Consider the following 22566-nt stretch of genomic DNA (forward strand, 5'->3'; position numbering starts at 1 on the left):
TCTCATCGAACCAACCCCGACCCCCCCCCCCCCAAAAAAAAAAAAACAACCACCACAACAACACCACACTATCTATACAATTTGTTATAATACAAGCTAAGAAAATCCACTCATTTTATTATCCACTTGAAAGTCACACGGCACTACATTATTTGTAAAGAATATTATTCAAAACCACTTCTTAGGGTGCGTTCGTTTAGCTTCCCTGTCAGCCCCCCAGTGCCCTGCTTGTGGAGTGGGTCACTTGGGGGCTGGCCCCAGGTAAATGACGCCACTACGAGAGCGGTGAGTGGTCGTTCGTGTAGCTCTTGTCAGGGCTCACCCGAGTGAGCACCGCGGGGTAGACCCAGGGAAGCTAAACGAACGCACCCTTAATTTCGAAATTGTTCGGAACCCTGTTCCATTGATAGGCGTATTAAGTATAATCCTCCTTTTGCAAGCAATCGTACTATAGTGGGAGATATTTTGGCGGTTCTTTTTCACAGTTCTCGCCAGTGAGAAATTCTGAGCATATTTTTTTGCTCACGTCATGGCCCTTTTCGAAACTTCGGCTTTGGATTCGGCTTTAGTCTCCGTTCTCTCGTCTGAAACCCTGGGTGCGTATTGTACGCAAAGCACGTGCAATTGTTATAACAACCGCGGGGCCAAGCTAGCCTGAGCCGAATCCAATGCCAAATCCAGTCATTTCGAAAAGAGCCTCAGACTAAGGCCGAATCCGAATTGACGGCTACAACTACGGCTACGGCTGTTGCTAAGGGTGTTGCTAAGGGCGTCCTATACCTCATCGCAAGGTGACGCGGAAAACTAGCCGTAGCCGTAGCTGTAGCCGCTAATTGGGACAGGGCTTATAAGAGCCGCAGAAAAGGACCGTTGTATCTGCTGCCGCCAGCGTCTCAAAATTCTCACATAATCAACGACCAACTTGATAAAACAAACCACCTGCTTTGAACGTTAAGTCCTTTAATTCCGACACATTGCCACAGAGCTCGCAAGTACCTCCACTCCCAGATGCGTTGAAGGAGAACGCAAAACACGCTCCATTGCTGAGGCATAGCTGTGCGCAGTTCATCTTGTCCCTGGCGTTTGCGATGATGATTGGGGTAGAGCTGCAAGTCGCGTCGGAGGAGAAGAAGGTGAATGTTCCAGATCGTGTGTTGGGACCTTGATTGCAAACTAGTCGAGAGAAAGACAGATTGAAACTTTAGTGTGGTGTATCCCAGCACATACATAAAATAACAAATCTGTGAACATTCGGGCTCTAATGGTCACCGAAGTTGCAAGAAGTTAATGAAAGAGAAAAATACCATTGCTTGCACAAAATTGTGTGCTTTCAGATGCCAAAAAGGCTTCTGGTCTGAAGTTTTTTATTAGATTCAAATATTTAAGTGAGAAATTACCTCTTTCTCAAAAACTACGCTACTTCCGAGAGAGCCATTTCCCACAATGTTTTTTAATATCAACAGCTCTCCGTTGCTCGTTACCAAGTATGTTTTTGTAATAATTACTATTTTGAGTAGTTACAATAGTGTCCAGTGTCTTTGAGAACTTGTCATTACAGTAAAAACTGTATCGACTATTATGACGGGAGTTGGGTCGGATTGGAACTTTTGCATGTTGGTCTTTTTGGACTTGTGGCATTGAAATCGGAACCACAGGAGTGCGTCTTGGCGGCTGTAACCAATAATTTTTTCTGACGTCATAACCGAAACGGTAACCGAGCTCTCAACTCGGTTATCGTTCAGAATGAACAGCAGAACCAACGACCAACAACCGAAACAGTTTTTGGTTGGGGTCGCCAAAACGCACTCCAGATTGACGAGAAGTGTTGGTTGCTCATAATGTAGAATTTCTGTTTGAAAACCAACATTTTAGATAACGATTATTTTGAAAATCTATTTGTTGTTATTATTACCTGTGGTTTCTGTTGTTGTAATGCCCTGTGTCGTTTGCTTCAATGTAGTTGCAGCTACAGTAGCCGATTCCGTTGTTGGTGTGTGAATAATTGGAAAAGTCAAAGAGATTTATTTAGCACAAAACAGCCTTCAAGACATAATAGTTTAAACAAAACGAAGTAACTTTTTATCGGTCTACTCTTGTTTTAGGTTCTTAAAGACAGTGGACACTATTGGTAATTGTCATACTCCAGTCTTCTCACTTGGTGTATCTCAACATATAACAAACCTGTGAAAATTTGAGCTCAATCGGTCGTCGAAGTTGCGAGATAATAATGAAAGAAAAAACACCCTTGTCACACGAAGTTGTGTGCATTCAATGCTTGATTTCGAGACCTCAAATTCTAAACTTGAGGTCTCGAAATCAAATTCGTGGAAAATTACTTCTTTCTCGAAAACTACGTCACTTCAGAGGGAGCCGTTTCTCTCAATGTTTCATACCATCAACCTCTCCCCATTACTCGTTACCAAGAAAGGATTTTTGCTAATACTTATTATTTTGAGTAATTACCAATAGTGTCCACTGCCTTTAACTTTGCTTTCATTTAAATTGTTCATGTTTAACCTCAGCTCTGGTATTTGCTGCAAACTTACAATTTTTTCAAAACCATAAAAGGGTGTCAATTGTTTCAAGGGGTGTCAAAGAGTGTCAAAGGCCAGTGAAGATATCTTTCCTCTGATAATACAAGTCAAACTTTTAACAGTTCCACCTTGTAGAAATCTAGACTCAACAACTTACATCTTGTTGTCGCGCCCTCTGTTGTTGCCTCCAGAGTGGTCGCCGCTGCAGTTGTTTTCTGTTGGGTAGTGGCAGCTGCTGCAGTTGTTTCTTGCAGGGTTGTTGTGGCTGCTGCAGTTGTTTCTTGAATTGTAGTAGTGGCCTTGGTTGTAGTTGCTAAAGACAATAATTTATACAAACAAATTTGTAAAATGGCAAAACACTTTGAGATGAATGTTCAGAGTGACAATATAAGTAAAATACTTACGCTCTTTCGTGGTGTCTCTAACCGTTGTCATCTCCGTGGTTGTATTTAATTCTGTACACAAGTGTGACAAGGACAGGAACGGTGGTGATATATAATTCAGTAACATTTATTTCAATGCCGTCATTCAATACAATAATGAACTTTTATTTTGAAATTACAACAATCAAGGTATAGCAACATACGTAGGACAAAATGAAACAGACAATACAAGGTGTAAGACAAAGAACTGGCAAGCATCTTGCTTTTGTTTTTAACTTCACTACCGCTGAGTGAGTTCTACAAATTGGCCTCAGCATCATGACGGTGTTTTTTTTACTCTAGTCATTTTCAAGAGACAATATCCATATCGTATCACACGATCCAAGATAACTAGTTCAACTTGATGAGTTCAATGAATAATTGAAATTAATAACTACACAGTGGGTCAAAGTACGCCCCGTCATTGGTAATCAATATTCGTGTCGGGAAATTCTTTAATTAATACCAACTGATCAACAACATCGTGTCTTAAAAGCACTGAACACGTTTTGGAATATCTCAAAATATTTTATAACTTAAAAACACACTTGGTAATGAGCAACTGAGAGCTCTTGATAATAATTATAAAAACATTGTGAGAAACGGTTCCCTCTGAAGTAACGTAGTTTTTGAGAAAGAAGTAATTTCTCACAAAGATATTTTAATCTGGAAAAAGACTTCAGTCCTGAAGCCTTATTCGTGCATCTGAAAGCAAACCTAATTGTGCAACAATGGTGTTTTTTCCTTATATTTTTTTCTTGCAACGCCGTTGACCAATTGGGTCTTTTTTCCCTTCAGGTTTGTTATTTTATGCATATTGAAATACACCAAATGAGAATACTGGTCTTTCACAAATACCAAACGTGTACAGTGCCTTTTAGGATTGTGTAGAATACTATGGTAGCCTGAGAAGTTGTTGCCGTGTTTTTTTTTGTGTTTTTTTTTAAATTATTATTATACCTGGTGTTTTCTTGCACGTGATGTAGTGCCTTTCCGTGCACGCCTTGTCTTCCCACAAGCCATCTTGGGTGATATCCATCATGATGCAGTTTTGTTGCCCACCACCGTTAGGTTGTCCCGATGCCCAGTTGACATACACTCCTGAATCGCCAGGTGTGGCATCAACGTACTGCCAAGTCCCAGGCGACGCTCGTTCATTCTGTCCTATCCAATACTGTGCATAGGATCTGTGTTGAGGAATAGAAGTAGCTGTTGATGCAAACAACTTACCAACCAAAAGGACCGATGGTATAAATGCAAACAAAAATGTATACTGGCATTGGCTCATTTCATAGAGGTTTATACCTCCATGGTACCTCCATGGTACCTCCATGGCAAGCTGGAAAAAAACTGACACTTAACCCTCAAAACTAAATGTTGCTGCAAACAACTTACCAACCAAAAGGACCGTTGGTATAAATGCAAACAAAAGGTCATGAAGGGTGATAGGCCAAGCCAAGATGAGGATAGAACTTACACAGGGTTTTACCTGTTTTTTGCTCAAATTGAATGAGTAATTAACTAAAATATGCCTTCGGTCTATCTGGCTGCATACCGGTACAGGGATTTGGGGCCAACAATTTGTGGATGTGAACCTTAGAGGACACTGTTCTCGAATCATATTATTAAGTCTGTACAGAAGGACTTAGCATACGTTTTCTTGTTCTATTCTTGTCTTTAATTAGTTTAATATGTTCATTGAATGATTGGTTTTAGGTTTGATACCTACGTCACATGCTCTAAACGATTAACATATTAAAGTCACGAAATGCAAATTGCTTAATAAGGCAGTGGACACTATTGGTAATTACTCAAAATAATTATTAGCTTAAAACCTTACTTGGTAACGAGTAATGGGGAGCTGTTGATAGTATAAAATCTTGTGAGAAACGGCTCCCTCTGAAGTGACGTAGCTTTCGAGAAAAATGTAATTTTCCACGAGTTTGATTTCGAGACCACAGAATTAGTTTTTGAGGTCTCAAAATCAAGCATCTGAAAGCACACAACTTCGTGTGACAAGGGTGATATGTTGAGATACACTAAGTGAGAAGACTGGTCTTTGACAATTACCAATAGTGTCAAGTGTCTTCGAAGATCGCAAAGTGGCACCAAATTGACAAATATTCAAAATGTCTTACGATCTCAGCTTTTTGTATTTTTCGGTCAGTTCAGCATTCTCCATTTCGTCCTCAACATCCACCAGACTCCAGCCTTTGTCCTGGCAGTAAGCCGCGCCGTCCACCCATGTCTCGGTACTCAATGCCATCTGGTAACAAGTGCCAGGCTTGGACGATATTCCGAAAGCATTTTCTCCCCAAAGTATTGTACATTCTGTGCGGGATATTTTAAAATCATACAGGGTTAACTTAAAAGCAATGATTATTAATCGATAATTAGTATCATAATAACTTACTCGATAACGAGCATTGTGGAGAGCTAGTGTTATTTTTAAAATATTGTGCGAAATGGCTCCCTCTGAACTAACATAGTTTTTGAGAAAGAGGTAATTTCTCACTCAATTAATATTGAGACTTCCGTCCCATATAGCCTTTTATTAATGCATTTGAAGAATTTGAGCAACTTGGGTGTTTTTCTTTCATTATTCTATTGCAACTTCGATGACCAATTGAGTCACAGTTTTAACAATTTATTTTTTATTTTATGCATATTTGGATACACCAAGAGAAAAAAATTGAATTATTGGTTTATTGGTTTATCGAACAGTTATTGTTTCATCATCGAATGCAGTTGCGAGACATTATTGCTTTATTGTCCTGAAGTTTTTGTGTCTTTTAATTAGGTTTTTATATACTTACCATCTGGGGTAGGAGTAGTGCACGGTGCTTCAGTTGCTTCGTCTACAACTGAAAATGAAAGGAAGAAAAAAGGAAAGTACACACATTATTAACGATTACAAAATTATATGTACATAAACAAACAAAAACAAAACAAATTGGCAGAAAAAGTAAAACTTCTGTACCTGTTCTTATTTTGCATGTAACATAGTAGCTGTCAGTGCAATCTCTATCGTGCCATAATCCATTCTTATACATCATAATACAATTCTGTGTGGCTTCACCATTCGGTTGACCATTGTCCCAATTAAGGAAAACGCCCGAGCAGGTCGGTGTCGCATTCAGATACTGCCATGTCCATTCCACGGCACGGTCGTTCTGTCCTAACCAGTGGTTTACTTGTGAACTGAAAATAGTCAAGTGTTTGAATTATGGTCAAATCAAAAATAATTTCTCCAAGTTGAAAAATCACTTCATTAACACAGTTTATCTTTAGCTTATCAAACTGACGTGGTACTTGATAATGTTGCAAGCACTAAAGAATGTCTATATATTTTGGAAAATAATTATAAAATCTGACCAACAGTCGTTTGACAACGTATACCAAAATTAGATAGACTAAGTGGTGTTGTAACGAGCAATCCAATTCATTGAAACTGTTGAAAAACCAATGGGGGAAGTCAGAGAATAGACTCTAAAGTGTAGATTCGTGGCTACAATGTAGGCCTAATCGCCTTCGGCTCGTACATTCTATTCACGAATCTACACTTTCTCGTCCATTCTCCTGAACATAAACTATTTATGTGACATCACTCTATTAGTGTAGACTCGTAACGAATCTACAAGTGTAGACTCGTAACTTGGTGTAGATTCGTTACATAAAGTAACACGTTGCCTTGTATCGGACGAGTTGGTGTATAAAAAGCGTTTGAAACCGTTTGTTATGAAATGTATATGATTAGAAAGATGTTTTAAAAGTAGAATATAATGATCCACACAAGTATCACTCGAAACTGCACGGTTTTCCTTTTACGTCGCGAACTATCACGGTCGCCCATTTATGGGAGTCAAAATTTTGACTCCCATAAATGGCCGACCGTGTTATTGGACGATGTAAAAAGAAAACATATTTGTGTAGATCATTGTATTCTACTTTGACATCATCTTTCTAACCAAATGCATTTTATAACAAACGGTCACAAAACGCTTTTCAAAGACCAACTCGACCGATCCAAGGCAACGTGTTCCTATAATCTTTAGTTGAGTTAAAAAATCACTACAAACTCCTCGGCCACGACACTTCCACGATATTTTGAAACAAAAATTGTTAACACATTACGGTCTGAAATCTCGATGTCTAGCCGCAATCAGGTCGTTTTCTGTCTGATCTTCCACATCAATGAGACTCCCTCCTTTACCCTTACATTCATCTACTGCCATCTGCCATGGGAGCCTGTTACCCGTCATTAAATAACAGATACCCGGCTTGACAGAACTACCGAATGCGTCCTCATGCAGCTTTGTGCATTCTGTTCAAATAATCAAACATGAAACATGACACATCAAATATGAATAACGGTTAATTAATAAATATAGGTTTTCTCGGTCAAATTCAATAAATGAGCAGCCAATTTCATTTTCATAAGTTCAAATTAAAGCTGTTTTGCCCCTCCAGTTGTTACTGCGTTTCAAATTCAGAATTCGGCCATTCAATTTCGTTTTGAATCGAGTCAAATTCCTTTAGCACTCCGTTCAATCTAGAGTATCGTCATTCGTTTTCGTGACACACACGCCTCAAGAAGCGTCTGCGAATTTGAATGCTGCTTTGATGAATTGTTAAATTGAATGATTACTTTGTTAAATCGAATGACGCAACATTACATTTGACTAATCATAAAACGAAATCGAATGACCCCTTTCAGTAGCATTCGATTTCGCGCGAAATAGAATAGCTTGGTGGTTTAATTGACTGCTCATTTGCCGAAATTGACCGAGAAAACGAAAACCTATTTTAGGTTTTCTCGGTCAATTTCGGCAAATGAGCCGCCAAGCTATTATATTTCGCGTGAAATCGAATGCTACTGAAAAGGCCTCATTCGATTTCGTTTCATGATTAGTCAAATGTAAGGTTGCGTCATTCGATTTAACAAAATAATAGGAATTTGACTCGACTCAAAACGAAATTGAATGGCCGAATTCTGAATTTGAAACGCAGTAACAACCGGAGAGGCAAAACAGCTTTATTTCGAGCGCATGAAAATGAAATTGACTGCTTATTTGCCGAATTTGACCGAGAAAACCTATAATATGAAAGCATTATGTGTTCATCCATATTTAGTTTGGCCGTGTTTCTTTCAGTGATCTTCGTAAGTTGAACTATGTTGTACGATCAGCAGAGAGGGTTTTAGACCTTGATCATGCTGCCTCCATCTTGGTCATGTTCCTTGTATCGAATAACAATAATGAATGCTAATAATCATCATGAAAATAGGAACCAGACTATTTTTTTACTTCCAGCCTCAGTTTGGTTACACTGTTATCAATGGGAGGAAATGAAGACGGCTGCACCATGGTAAAGGTCTATTGGTATACTAGCCTACCATCACTGGAGTCAATTTATTATAACAGAATGTGTAAACGCACTAGATCCATAATGCAGGGCGAATTTCACCCTAAAATAATGTGATTGGTATAGTATATCAAATAATGGTGATTACAAACGATCCCAGCGGACTGTTTATCTTCACAGTTAGATTGAATTTGTTTTAACTGTCTCCTGGGGTCGATTTCATAAAGCCTGTAAGTACAAAAAGATGAAAGCATTGCTTAGGCCTATAACAGAACTATAGGATACCAGCCAAAATTCCAGTGTGTTTACATTGTCATGGCTGGTGCCCCACTCAATTTTTGCCTTTTGCAAAGAAACTCGTCAAGCATGAAATTTAGCCCTGGTAGTTTTTCGGAAGATGATAAACGAGTTCTGTTTCTATGGCCCTTTTCCAAACGACGGCTTCGGCTTTGGATTCGGCTCAGGCTAGCTTGGCCCGCCGGTTTAATAGTTGCGCGCTCAGGGCTTCAGACGAGAGAACGGAGCCTCAAGCCGAATCCAAAGCCGAAGCCGTGGTTTGGAAAAGGACCTAAGATATCTTAAAACTGACATTCCCAATTAGGCCTATGTAAATTCATTTACACGGACTTAAAATAAATTACGTCACAGAAGAGGTCAACAAGTGAATAACTTAGCATACTTACCTTCCATTTGGGGGTCGACGGAGCTACAGTTGGATGTAGGATCTGTCGTGCCTGGATCTGCAAAGAAAACAGTAACAACAATTATTATACGACGTACATTATACATCTCTTGCTTGTTAGTTTAAAATCGTGCACTGGACATCTGTGGTAGTCGTCAATGCCCAGTATTCCCATGCATAAAAAACCTATGTTAATTTCGACTCGATTGGTCATCGAAGTTGCAAGAGAATATTTCGTAGCTAAATAACAACACCCTTGTTGCACAAATTTGTGTGCCTTCAGATGCGTAAAAGTATTGTATATTGAGTCAGAAATTACCTCTTTCTCAAAACTGTTACTTCAGAGCATAGAGGTAGAAATAGGGCCGTTTCTTATCCACGAAACTTAGAAAAGATGGCCATTGTCGCCGTTGTTATCGTTGTTGTCGTCAGTGTTATTGTTATTTTCATTGTTTAAGCCCATTGCTATTCAATACAGATAAGGTTATTACAACAATGATGGACTTACCTTTTTTAAATTTGCACAGCGCGTTGTAGTTCCCATTGCATGCTTTGTCCTGAAACCTTCCCGATGACCTTTTTAGCATGACCATACAGTTTTGCTCTCTTCCACCGTTAGGTTGCTGGGTGTCCCAGTTATGGTACACCGGGCACTGAGTGCTTGCTGTGTACCGCCAAACGTCTTCCTGTTGCCGGTCATTCTGCCCAATCCAATACCCATTGTTATTACTGTAAAATAAATGAAAGTCTTCCTTTTGGCTCCATTTGGTTTCTACCTTTTTCTCTGTTTTCATTTAGTTTCATTTATTCTGGCTGTTACACCAGAAAAGCGAACTTAAAGTTATTGGACACTTTCGGTAAACAGTATTTTCCAAAGGCCCACACTTCGTGTATCACAACTTATAGGTATATAAAATAACAAACCTGTGAAAATTTAGGCTCAATCGGGGCATCGGAGTCGGGAGAAAATAGCGAGAAAACCCACCCTTGTTTCCGCACGTTATACTTGTCATGACATGTGTTTTAAATAAATCCGTAATTCTCGATATTGAGAATTGATATTGTTTTAATGTTTTCTCAAAAAGGAAAGGCATTTCATGGAGTAATATTTCAAGAGAAGTCTTTCACCACTACTTTCTGTAAACCCTGTAACTGTAAATCTGTGAACTTTTTTTTTCGGTTCCCAAAGTGTCCAATGGCTTTAATCACTTTACTAGCCAAGAACCCAATGGAGCGAGGACAAGGAGGGAAGTTGGAGTTTTAGATGGGGGATGAAAACACCCGATACCCGGGAAAACCCACACATTTGAAACTCAATCCACATAGAGCCCCCGGTGTGATTCGAACCGGGTTCCTAGGGTCCTTAGGAAAGATACCACTACGCCAATCTGACCGCCTTGACAATGTTATGCTTGTGTGAGGCCCTTAAACGTTGCATTACCAGAAGAGAAAATAGGAGATGTTGTATTAGGGATCCCTAACAAACGTTCCTTGGATTGGGATAAAGCAATTAAAGGCATTGTACACTATAGGTTTACTCAAAATAATCATTAAAAAAAATACTTAGTAACGAGCAATGGGGAACTGTTGATAGAATATCTGGGAAACGGCTCCCTCTGAAGTAGCATAGTTGTTGAGAAAGAGGTTATTTCTTATGGTACTGAAATATTATGCATGTTTGAATACACCAAGTGAGAACACTGATCTCTGTGACAATTATCAAAGGTGTCAAGTGCCTTTATAACTCTACTGTTATATCCATTTGGTTGTGACTTCAACTTACGGAAATGTATCTCTGTTCCAAACCTCCAAGAAGGTGTTCTCCACTTCGTCTTCAATGTCGGCCAGCGACCAAGAACCGTCTAAAAAAGTCGAACAGAAACTGACAGCGCTGTCGAACGTAAACGTCATATAGCTCTCAGAGGCGTAACACACTCCTGGTACCTCCGGGTTGCCGAATGCAAAGTAGTATACGTCCTGACATTCTGTTGGGAAGGAGAAGCCAGGAATATGATTCAATATTAATTTGTATATAATAATTGTGAACTCGGCAGTGGCGTGACCCAGCGGGGTAGGCTTTTAGCTCCTGCTCAAAAACTTCTGCTTTTGTGGTGGTTAAAAAAAAAAAAAAAAAAAATCTTGTTCAAATAAGCAAAAAAATAATGACAAAAATTAATAACAATAAATAAGATAAAAAGGGCAAAAATGTATGGTTGGATACATGAATGAATAGACATCCACCCTAAATACATTTAGGGTACTGTAACGGTTATGAGGACGAAGCACTTGTTACTAAGTTTAACCAACGTGTAATTCAAGAGCAAATTGGTTGGAAACACAAACTTATAAATCAGTTAAAGCCATTATACACTTTCGGAACAGAAAAATAAATAAAAGTTCACAGATGTACAGATAACTTACAGGGCTTACAGAAGGTAATGGTGAAAGAGTTCTTTTGAAATATTATTCCATGAATTGCTTTACTTTTTGAGAAAACATTAAAACAATTATCAATTCTCGATAGCGAGAATTACGGATTTACTGTAAACACATGTCATGACACGGCGAAACGTGCAGAAACAAGGGTGGGTTTTCCTATTATTTTCTCCCGACTCCGATGACCGATTGAGCCTAAATTTTCACAGGTTTGTTATTTTATATAGACGTTGTGATACACGAAGTGTGGGCCTTTGGATAATACTGTTTACCGAAAGTGTCCAATGGCTTTAAATAAAACATGAATGTGTAATAAAAATAACAATAATTAGACATTTATAAAGCTATCAAATAATAAACCACAAGGGAAACTGACTGGGTACATTTTTAAATGATTTAGGATTGAACAAAGAAAAATTGACTGGAGCGGGATTTGAAGCAACGACCTCCGGTTTAATAAAGCGCACGTTAAGCCTTAAATGGCACCCAAGGCGCATAAGAAAATACTACAAACAGTATAATTGGCGAAATAATGACAAGATGGAAATGACATGCAGTTAATCGATGAATTCCTTCATGAGGTATGTTTTCAGATTCTTGTGAACAATTCTGTATTAATGTATTAATTAAAGGAACACGTTGCCTTGGATCGGTCGAGTTGGTCTTTGAAAAGCGTATGTAATCGTTTGTTATAAAATGCATATGTTATTAGAAAGATATTTTAAAAGTAGAATATAATGATCCACACAAGTATCACTCGAAATTGCGTGGTTTTCTTTTTACCTCGTCGACATTCACGGTCGGCCATTTATGGGAGTCAAAATTTTGACTCCCATAAATGGCAGACCGTGTTAGTTCGCAAAATAAAAGGAAAACAACTCAATTTCGAGGCAAATGTGTGTGGATCACTGTATTCTACTTTTTAAACATCTTTCTAACCATATGCATTTCATAACAAACGGTTACAAACGCTTTTCAAAGGCCAACTCGACCGATCCAAGGCAACGTGTTCCTTTAATAAACAGAATCATTAAAATTCCTCACATCTGATCATTCTTACCGTCTGGTGCTGCTGTAGATGTGTCTGGCTTAAACTCAGGACTGCATGTTGGAATGGTGTCTATTAAACGACATGGAAGTAGGAAATATCAAACGTTAAAGGTTCAGGGGTCGATTTCACAAAGAGTTAGGACTAGTCCTAGGAGATAGTCCTAAGTTAGGACGAGTAACTGGTCCTAACTCGAGATAAGACTAGTCCTAACTCTTTGTGAAATCCACCCCTGGGTACTTATTGTAGGACACAAAATACAATGTCGACAGTTTTAAATAAACTTACACGGTTTGAAGACAATGGCGTTCGAAATCTTCCCTTAAAAATGGTCTTGTTCCTGCAGTATGTGCTTTAAATAACAGAAATTATAGTGGACCTGACTTTTTTTTCCTGAAGACGAGCACAGCATACTGATTGACAGGTCGAGACCACACCGGCTCTTTTCAGAGCCAACACTCCCTCCAAAAGGATTTGATAATGGTCGTACCCGAAAGTTTACTATTTATATTAGTTAAATGCACTGGACACCTACAGTAATTGTCAAAAACCAGTATTATCACTTGCTGTATTCAGACATTTGCATAAAATAACAAATCTGTAAAACAGTTGTACTCAATTGGTCATTGAATTTGCAAGCGAACAATGAAAGGAAAAATTCCCTTATTGTACAAATTAATTGTGGGCTTTCAGATGCCTAAATAAAACGGTTTTTGGGCTGCAGTCCTTTCATCAGATTGAAATGATTTTGGTGAGAAATTACTTCTTTCTCAAAAACTACTTTACTTCAGATGGAGCTGTTCCTCACAAAGTTGTTTTTCTACCAACAGCTCTCCGTATTTCCAAGTAATTTTGTTCTGCTTCAAACTATTTTGAGTAACTACCAATAGTGTCCATTGCCTTGAGTTCTTATTTCGTACCTGATGTAATTTTAACCTTGCAAATGGTGTCATATTTGTCGTCACATTCCCTGTCTTGAAAGTTCCCTCCATCGTCATAAAAGTACACCATGCAATTTTGTCGCCTGTCGCCGTCGGGTTGACCATCGCGCCAGTTCAGGTACACGGGGGAATCGCACGGATTGGCGGCGCTGGCGTTCAGGTAGCGCCACACACCTTCCGTTGCCATGTCATTTTGGCCAATCCAAAACTCATTCGCAGTACTGTGTGTGAATAAAAGTTAATTTAAACTTTCGTTATGCATGATGTCGATTAAGATTGGACTGAAAGTCGAAATGAGTTTTGTTTTTACTTTTACTTCTTTAAAAGAAGCAAAAGTTGGCAGTTTAGGAAAAACGCCATCTAACTTTCATTCTCATATAAAAACCATTATGTCCCCTCACATGTACCCATTTTACCTCTGGGTGGAGAGAAGCTTATGGTTAAGTGTCTTGCTCAAGGACACAAGTGTCACGACCGGGATTCAAACCCATATCCCGATTTGCTTAACCACCAGAATTTGAGCCCGTTGCTCTCATCCGCTCGGCTACGAGTGTTATAATATAGTAAGCAATTCATAAAAATAAAAACAGAATAAAAACTTACGAAGTACTGACGTTGATTGCATTTTGGATAATTTTATTCTCCGTGTCGTCCTCGATATCAGCAACGTCCCACTCAAGACTGTCGTTCAATCTCTGACATGCGGTCCTTGCATCCAAGAAATACCTCTTTGTGTCCGTGAGGAAGAGATAACATACTCCGGGTTTGCCAGGATCTCCAAAAGAATCACCGTGAATGTCGGAACAAGAAACTGGGGTCGAAGCCGCTTCACGTTCAGTGACAGGCTCAGTGGTGGACATGTTTGCAGTAGGCACCAAAAAATTGGTTGTTGGCTCTAAAGGCAATAATAGTATGTGCGATTATGTAACTGGTTTGTTATGATAGTTAAAATAATCACCATGAAAGTCGGAACAAGAAACTGGGGTTGTAAATTTCAGGTTCAGTGGTGAACATGTTTGCAGTATGACACAGATCCGCTTGTTGGCTCTAAATACAATAACTGTGCAATTATTATGTAACTGGGGTGGATTTCACAAAGGTAGTCCTACCTTAGGACTAGTCCTAGGCAATGCTAAGAGATAGGACTGGTCCTAAGTTAGGACCAGTAACTCATCCGTCCTAACTTAGGACCAGTCCTATCTCTTAGCATTGCCTATGACTAGTCCTAAGTTAGGACCAGTCCTATCTCTTAGCATTGCCTATGACTAGTCCTAAGTTAGGACTACCTTTGTGAAATCCACCCCTGGTTTGTTAGGATGACTAAAAGAATCACATTGGATTTCGGAACAAGAAACTCGGGTCGAAGCTTCAGGCTCAACGGTGAACATGTTTGCAGTATAGGCACCACAAATCACTTGTTGGCTCTAAAGACAATAATTGTGCAATTTAAACTGGTTTGTTAGTATGGTTAAAAGAATCATCAGGAAAGTCGGAACAAGTAACTGGGGTCGAAGCTTCAGGCTCAATTGTGAATGTTTGCAGTTGGCACCGCATCGGCGTCTGGGGCTGGCTCAAAAGACAATAATTGTGCAATTATGTAACTATTGTCGCGGTTCTTTTCATCTTTCTTTGATCATTAGGTTTCCATTGTGCAATTGTTGCACAATGCAGTGCTTCTTTGAAGAAATATAAAGGATAATTAATTCACAATAGTTTAATCTCCAAGTAAGCGATTTTTGAACAATAAGAATGTCCATTGACAGTTTTTATGTCTACAACCAGGTTGAAAACATATAGCAATCGTAGTTTGAGCAGATTGGGAGAACCTCTGCGAATATATGCGTGTTTAAAGTCACCTGGAAGTGGTATTTTTTTCAAAATAAAGCTTTTGTCACTAATATATGTGTTTTGATGAGTGGAATGTGAATAAACAGTTAACTAAGGTTTTAAAAAACCAGTTCTTATGTTATTTACAAATTTAAGAGTAGACCCCGACCCGAGAGGGCGCTGTTCGTGACGTCAATCGAGGCAGACTTTGCCTGTAATGCGTAGAGTAAACACAATTGCAAAGTACACGTACGGACCAAGTCGTGAGTTTGTACGTTTCACACACACGGCAATGCCGACCAGGTGTATTGCTGCTGAATGCAGAAAAACACTTTTTGAAATGTACCAACTCACGACTTGGACGTACATGTACTTTGCACGTGTGTTTACTATACGCATTGCAGGCAAAGTCTGCCTCGATTGACGTCACAAAAGGGGTAGGCGGAGTCAGCCCCCAAACAACTTTATACATTTTTTAAACATATAAATCGTGACAAACAATTACTAAAAAAATTGTTTTATTGTTCGTAAGCATATACTCTTATGTTTGAAAGAAAAAAAAATTCTATTTCCAGGTGACTTTAATGAAGTAGTGGAAAATTTATTCTCAAATGTTAATAATAATATGAATATGATAATAAGGTTAATAGATGGTAAACAAATTGTATAAAAACCGTCGATGTGTAGGACCTACATCAATATAATGATTGAATTTTATTGAAACCACTCGAGTACAATGAAATGACCTAGAAAAAAAATGAGCATTGCAAATCGACATCAAAGCACGTCAAACATCAGGTTATTACTGGTTTTTTTTTTCTTTTTCTTATTTTCTTTTTTTTCTACTATTTACAGCTTAGAATTGTCCTTATATTTCGGAAATTGCAAGGAACAGGGTTTAAAAGCACACGTTTTTCTTTTTCTCCTTTTCTTTTTTTTTCTACAAATTTACAGCTTAGAATTGTCCTTATATTCCGGAAATTGCAAGGAACAGGGTTTTAAAGCCACACGTTTTTCTAGTACCATTTCGCTTCTCCAAATTGTGAAAAAAAAGACTCTAGATTTTACGAATGGATACAATTTGTCTTATAGCCTTCAATTTAAAGATGTATGAATTCCACTCATTTGTTAGCAATATATCGCACATGGTCATGTTTAAGTTTCAAGGGATACGGCAAAATCTACCCCCCCCCCCCCCCCCCACTGCAAAAACTGGGATGTTAGATTGATTCTTCCTGGTATCTATATGTCACAAGACCAACTTGGTGTTATTTATTCCCATTACTATATCGTTGTTGAAATTAACACCGTGTCGGTGTTGCCACATATTATAGATACCAAGAGAATCAATTTAACACCCCAGTTTTTGCAGAGCCTCCTCTTTTTCGCTTGGTCTGAGAAGCAAAGGATAAACAAATCTAACCACACCCCACCCCCTCTACCATTTCATAGCTGGAGGGGTGTTGTGTTGAAAGAAATCATTTAACAGTTATAATTTTTGCATTTATTTTACTTTTTGACCAAAAAGTTATGATGTTTTTGACCGAAAAAGTATTTATGAATGGGAATCAAAGTGTGTTGAATCGGTTTTCAACTAGTGGTTTAAACCCGCCGAGGCCTGGTTCTTTATAATTTACCTCAACTTCGTCTCGGTAAAATTATCAAGAACCAGGCCTCGTTGGGATTACACCACTAGTTGAAAACCTCTTCACCACACATTGATTCCCTTATTGATTATTTTCTTCAGTTCTATATGTGAAGGTTTCACAGGCGGTATTTTTGTCATTAAAAAAAAAACATTAAAGGGAAGGTACACGTTTGGTAATTACTCAAAACAAATATTAACTTAAAAACTGGCTTGGTAACGAGCATTGGAGAGCTGTTGATAGTATAAAACATTGTGAGAAACGGCTCCCCCTGAAGTAGTATAGATTTTGAGAAAGAGGTAATTTCTCACTAAAATAATAAAAGACTTCTCGCCAGAAGTCTTTTATTCATATCTGAAAGCACACAAATTCGTCCAACAAGGGTGTTTTTTTTTCTTTTCGATGACCAATTGAGCCCAAATTTTCACAGGCTTGTTATTTTACACTGCAAAAACGTTGGTCAAATTATTTGTTGGGCAAAGTAACTTCAACATATAGAAGAGTTTGCGGTAACACCATGTAATAACAATCTCTAAATGAGTTGGGGTGGTTCTGAAAAGAACCGTTGGGTTAACTCGACGTTTCGATCAGTATGCTCTGATCGTCTTCTGGAGAATGCTGGACTCTGATGCTGCATGCTGCTTAAGTACTAGGCGGTGGATCAGCGGTGATGCATTTCCCGCCTTCGTGCATCACCGCTGATCCACCGCCTAGTACTTAAGCAGCATGCAGCATCAGAGTCCAGCATTCTCCAGAAGACGATCAGAGCATACTGATCGAAACGTCGAGTTAACCCAACGGTTCTTTTCAGAACCACCCCAACTCATTTAGAGATTGTTCTTACATGGTGTTACCGCAAACTCTTCTATATCTTATCTCCACCATGCAAAGTTTCAAATCCTACGTAACTTCAACAATTATTGGTCGATAATTGCCCAACAAAACAAATAATTGGTCTTGTTGGGGAAACATTTTGTTTGCCCATTCTTTGTTTAAAAAGCGGAACAAAAGTTGGGCAAGTGTTGGGAAAATATTTCGTAATCTGAATTCATCATAACTGTTGGTTACACTTTTGCTTATTTATTGGGCAACTTTTTGGTAATCTCGATTGTTGGTTAAAATTATGCACATTAGTTGGTCAAAATCGTCCGATCATGCGCACTACGATTAAAGAGTTGCCAAAAAGTTGGGCAGTTAACAGTAGAACAAAGATATTTTCCAACATGGCGAGTGGAGGAGTGGCTGTGACGAGCGGGGTTGTCCAGTGGATGTAGATCCAATTTGAAGGTGAGTTTTTAACTAAATATGAAGTTGTGTTTTCTATTCAGTCGTACATATAGTCGTGACAATTGCAGAGCGAGCAACACATTGACACTACTGTGATAGTTTCAGTTTTATCATGCCATTATGTGCAACGCCGGTTGGGGCATGTATGCGTGGTTGTTGTGTTGCTTTGTGTATGAAATACATGCATGGAACTATCACTGCATTGCTTGCGCTGCAACTGTCACGACTGTGTACAACAACTGAACAGGAAACAAACTTTATTTAGTTAAAAACTAACCTTCCAAAGCATCTACAAACCACTGAGCACCCCCACGATTTTGAGAGAGATGCCAAGGTCACAACTCACCACCGTTTGCGATCGTGGAAAATATATTTTGTATGCCTGGTTGTATGACGTATCACAGGAGAAACTGTAAATCAAAGGGTTAATACATTCACCATTTGTTGGATAACACCGAAAATGGTTAAACATTTTAACTAGATCATGAATAAAATCATCGCCCAATAAGTGGGTAATTGATAATTATTAAATACCCAGAAAATGGGTAAACAAAAAATTACCCAACTGTTGGTTACCAAAACATACCCAACTATTGATGATGAAATATTACCCAATTATTTGGCAATCAGAGCGCCCAACTTTGATGGGTAATACTTTGCCCAACAGTTGGAGGAGTTCAATTACCAAACGTGTACCTTCCCTTTAAAAAAAACCATTAAATATAATTTTGACACGCATTCAAATTCACGCCATCTCTCACGGGATAGGCCTGATTCAATTTCATTTTCGTGAACATTATGATTTCGCTCCGCTCGTCATCATTCAAATTCGTTTCAGTCATTTGTTATGTAGAATTTCAAGAATCAAAAGGCATATGTCATAGCATTTCAAACAAAAATTAATGAGCCGGATAATAAAATGTATGATTTTTGTTCTTGCTGAAGTTTCCGATAATTGCTTTTCAAGGACAATTAAACACAAATAACAATTAATAATAATTCAAAATAAATAATAAAGAATATTTAGAAGGTGCCAAAATCCACCAAAGAGGGAAAGAGGGAATCCACACGCACTAAAGGAAACTTTAGACATAGAACAATTCTATAAGAACAAATAAATGACAATTTTAAAACTCTTGAAGACAGTGGACACTATTGGTAATTGTCAAAGACCAGTCTTCTCACTTGGTGTATCTCAACATATGCATAAAAAAATAAACCTGTGAAAATTTGAATTCAATTGGTCGTCGAAGTTGCGAGATAATAATGAAAGAAAAAACACCCTTGTCACACGAAGTTGTGTGCTTTCAGATACTAAATCTCGAGACCTCAAAATCTAATTCTGAGGTCTCGACAGTTCGTGGAAAATTCTTTCTCGAACTCAATACCAAGTAATGTTTTATGCTAACAGTTATTTTGAGTAATTACCAATGCCTTTAAAGGCAGTGGACACTATTGGTAATTACTCAAAGACTAGCCTTCACAGTTGGTGTATCTCAACATATGCATAAAATAACAAACACGTGAAATTTTAGCTCAATCGGTCATCGAAGTTGCGAGATAATAATGAAAGAAAAATAACCCTTGTCACACGAAGTTGTGTGCGTTTAGATGGTTGTTTTCGAGACCTCAAGTTTTAAAGTCACCTGGAAATAGAATTTTTTTTTTTCTTTCAAACATAAGAGTATATGCTTACGAACAATAAAACAATTTTTTTAGTAATTGTTTGTCACGATTTATATGTTTAAAAATATATATAAAGTTGTTTGGGGGGCTGACTCCGCCTACCCCTTTTGTGACGTCAATCGAGGCAGACTTTGCCTGCAATGCGTATAGTAAACACACGTGCAAAGTACATGTACGTCCAAGTCGTGAGTTGGTACATTTCAAAAAGTGTTTTTCTGCATTCAGCAGCAATACACCTGGTCAGCATTGCCGGAAAAAACTATATATATATTTTTTTTTGAAACGTACAAACTCACGACTTGGTCCGTACATGTACTTTGCAATTGTGTTTACTCTACGCATTACAGGCAAAGTCTGCCTCGATTTACGTCACAAACAGCGCCCTCTCGGGTCGGGGTCTACTCTTAAATTTGTAAATAACATAAGAACTGATTTTTTAAAACCTTAGTTAAAGGAACACGTTGCCTTGTACCGGACGAGTTGGTCAAAACAAAAGCGTTTGTAACCGTTTTTTATAAAATGCATATGGTTGGAAAGATGTTTTAAAAGTAGAATACAATGATCCACACAAGTTTGCCTCGAAATTGCGTGGTTTTCCTTCTACTGTGCGAACTAACATGGTCGGCCATTTATGGGAGTCAAAATTTTGACCCCATAAATGGCCGACGTGTTACTCGACAAGGTAAAAGGAAAACCACGCAATTTCGAGGCATGTTTGTGTGGATCATTGTATTCTACTTTTACAACATCTTTCTACCCATATGCATTTTATAAAAAACGGTTACAAACGCTTTTTAAAGACCAACTCGACCGATCCAAGGCAACGTGTTCCTTTAACTGTTTATTCACATTCCACTCATCAAAACACATACATATATTAGTGACAAAAGCTTTATTTTGAAAAAATACCACTTCCAGGTGACTTTAAACTTGAGGTCTCGAAATCAAATTCAAGTAAAATTACTTCTCTCTCGAAAACTATGGCACTTCAGAGGGAGCCGTTTCTCACAATGTTTTATACCAACAACCTCTCCCCATTACTCGTCACCAAGAAAGGTTTTATGCTAACAATTATTTTGAGTAGTTACCAATACTGTCCACTGCCTTTAAAACTAAATTGACTATATGGGTTTATCATTTGTAAAAGTACACTTACCAGTTTCAGCTTCTCCGTTAGACGCCATTAATAGAATATTGAGAGAAACGCACATCATCCAGATAAACGCCATTTCCGTCGACAACAATTTCTCTCTACTCCTCAGTTATCAACTCCTCTCCAAATGATATCTTCCTGTAAATTACCCGCGCCCGCTTTCACTTCATAACGATCTCACTCACTAAACGAATGAAGCTCTGCTCATTATACAGCGGTTTTGATTTGAATTGTTTACTGTGTCAATTCAACTTGTTATTTTCATTGGCAACGCAACTAACACGACGTCATAAAACCAACCACCCGTCGCTAAGGAAGGCTCGTACAATCTGCTTCGGTCCTTGACTACTCGCGGCACCTCTAAAAAAAAAACACTCAACACTACTTCGGTTGAGTCTTTGGTTCTTTTTTACATTGAGAGCACCAGACGTGGAAACAAGGTTAAAATTGCTAACCTTCAACCTCGTCCTTTCTCGGCACTTCTGGGAATGTTTACTTTGTTGAGAACGTAGACGTGGAAAGAAGGTTAAACATTTCTAACCTTCCAAACCCATTCTTTCTCGGCAATTCGAAAAAACCAAACCCCAATCTTACTTCGGTTTGGTCTTAATTTTTATACATTATTATTAAAGTCACCTTTCAAACATAAGAGTATATGCTTACGAACAATAACACAATTTTTTTAGTAATTGTTTGTCACGATTTATATGTTTAAAAAATATATACAGTTGTTTTGGGGGCTGACTCCGCCTACCCCTTTTGTGACGTCAATTGAGGCAGACTTTGCCTGCAATGCGTATAGTAAACACATGTGCAAAGTACATGTCCGTCCAAGTCGTGAGTTGATACATTTCAAAAAGTGTTTTTCTGCATTCAGCAGCTATGCACCTGGTCGGCATTGCCGGGAAAAATAATTTGAAACGTTCAAACTCACGACTTGTTCCGTACATGTACTTTGCAATTGTGTTTACTTTATGCATTACAGGCAAAGTCTGCCTCGATTGACGTCACCAACAGCGCCCTCTCGGGTCGGGGTCTACTCATAAGAACTGATTTTTTAAAACCTTAGTTAACTTTTCATTCACAATACACTCATCAAAACACATATATTAGTGACAAAAGCTTTATTTTGAAAAAATACCACTTCCAGGTGACTTTAAGAACGCAGACGTGGAAACAAGGTTGATAATTGCTAACGTTAAACCTCGTCCCTCTCCCTTTTCACCGCTTCCCGACGAAGCAATTCTTTCCTCCTATGTCTTTTTTCTTTTGTTCCGAGCAAGGTTTCGATCGATTGTCGGCAACCAGTTTTTATGGAATTAGGGTAAAGCATAAAGACCCCGATAATTAATAATTATGTCGTCTTGACATTATCATTAGAAAATTAACATTAGAAAATTTTATAATCAGCTCTGGTTAATTTTTTTTATTAATTTTTTTTTTTTCATTTAAATTTGCAATTTACGCGTATAATATTATAACTTGCATGTCCTTGACTTTTTCTTTTAATTAGCTCGTGGCGCCTTTAAGCTGATCTTAC

At 38.4% G+C, this 22566-nt stretch overlaps 1 protein-coding gene across 1 annotated transcript; it reads right to left on the reverse strand.

Annotated features, from left to right (window-relative positions):
• Positions 1-102: 102 nt before the first annotated feature.
• On the reverse strand, positions 103-21218 carry LOC139937444 (macrophage mannose receptor 1-like). Its single transcript, XM_071932586.1, has 16 exons — positions 21030-21218; positions 14031-14322; positions 13407-13648; positions 12499-12558; positions 10786-10987; positions 9511-9731; positions 9004-9060; positions 7091-7280; positions 5937-6157; positions 5773-5820; positions 5095-5287; positions 3917-4143; positions 2939-2989; positions 2692-2847; positions 1913-1966; positions 103-1173 (listed from the first exon to the last, which is right to left on the reverse strand). The coding sequence occupies exons 1-16, from the start codon at positions 21100-21102 to the stop codon at positions 911-913; spliced, it is 2550 nt and encodes an 849-aa protein (XP_071788687.1). The 5' UTR covers positions 21103-21218; the 3' UTR covers positions 103-910.
• Positions 21219-22566: the final 1348 nt, after the last annotated feature.

This window comes from Asterias amurensis, chromosome 5 (assembly GCF_032118995.1).
Source record: "Asterias amurensis chromosome 5, ASM3211899v1".
In the NCBI taxonomy this organism is placed as follows: Eukaryota; Metazoa; Echinodermata; class Asteroidea; order Forcipulatida; family Asteriidae; genus Asterias; species Asterias amurensis.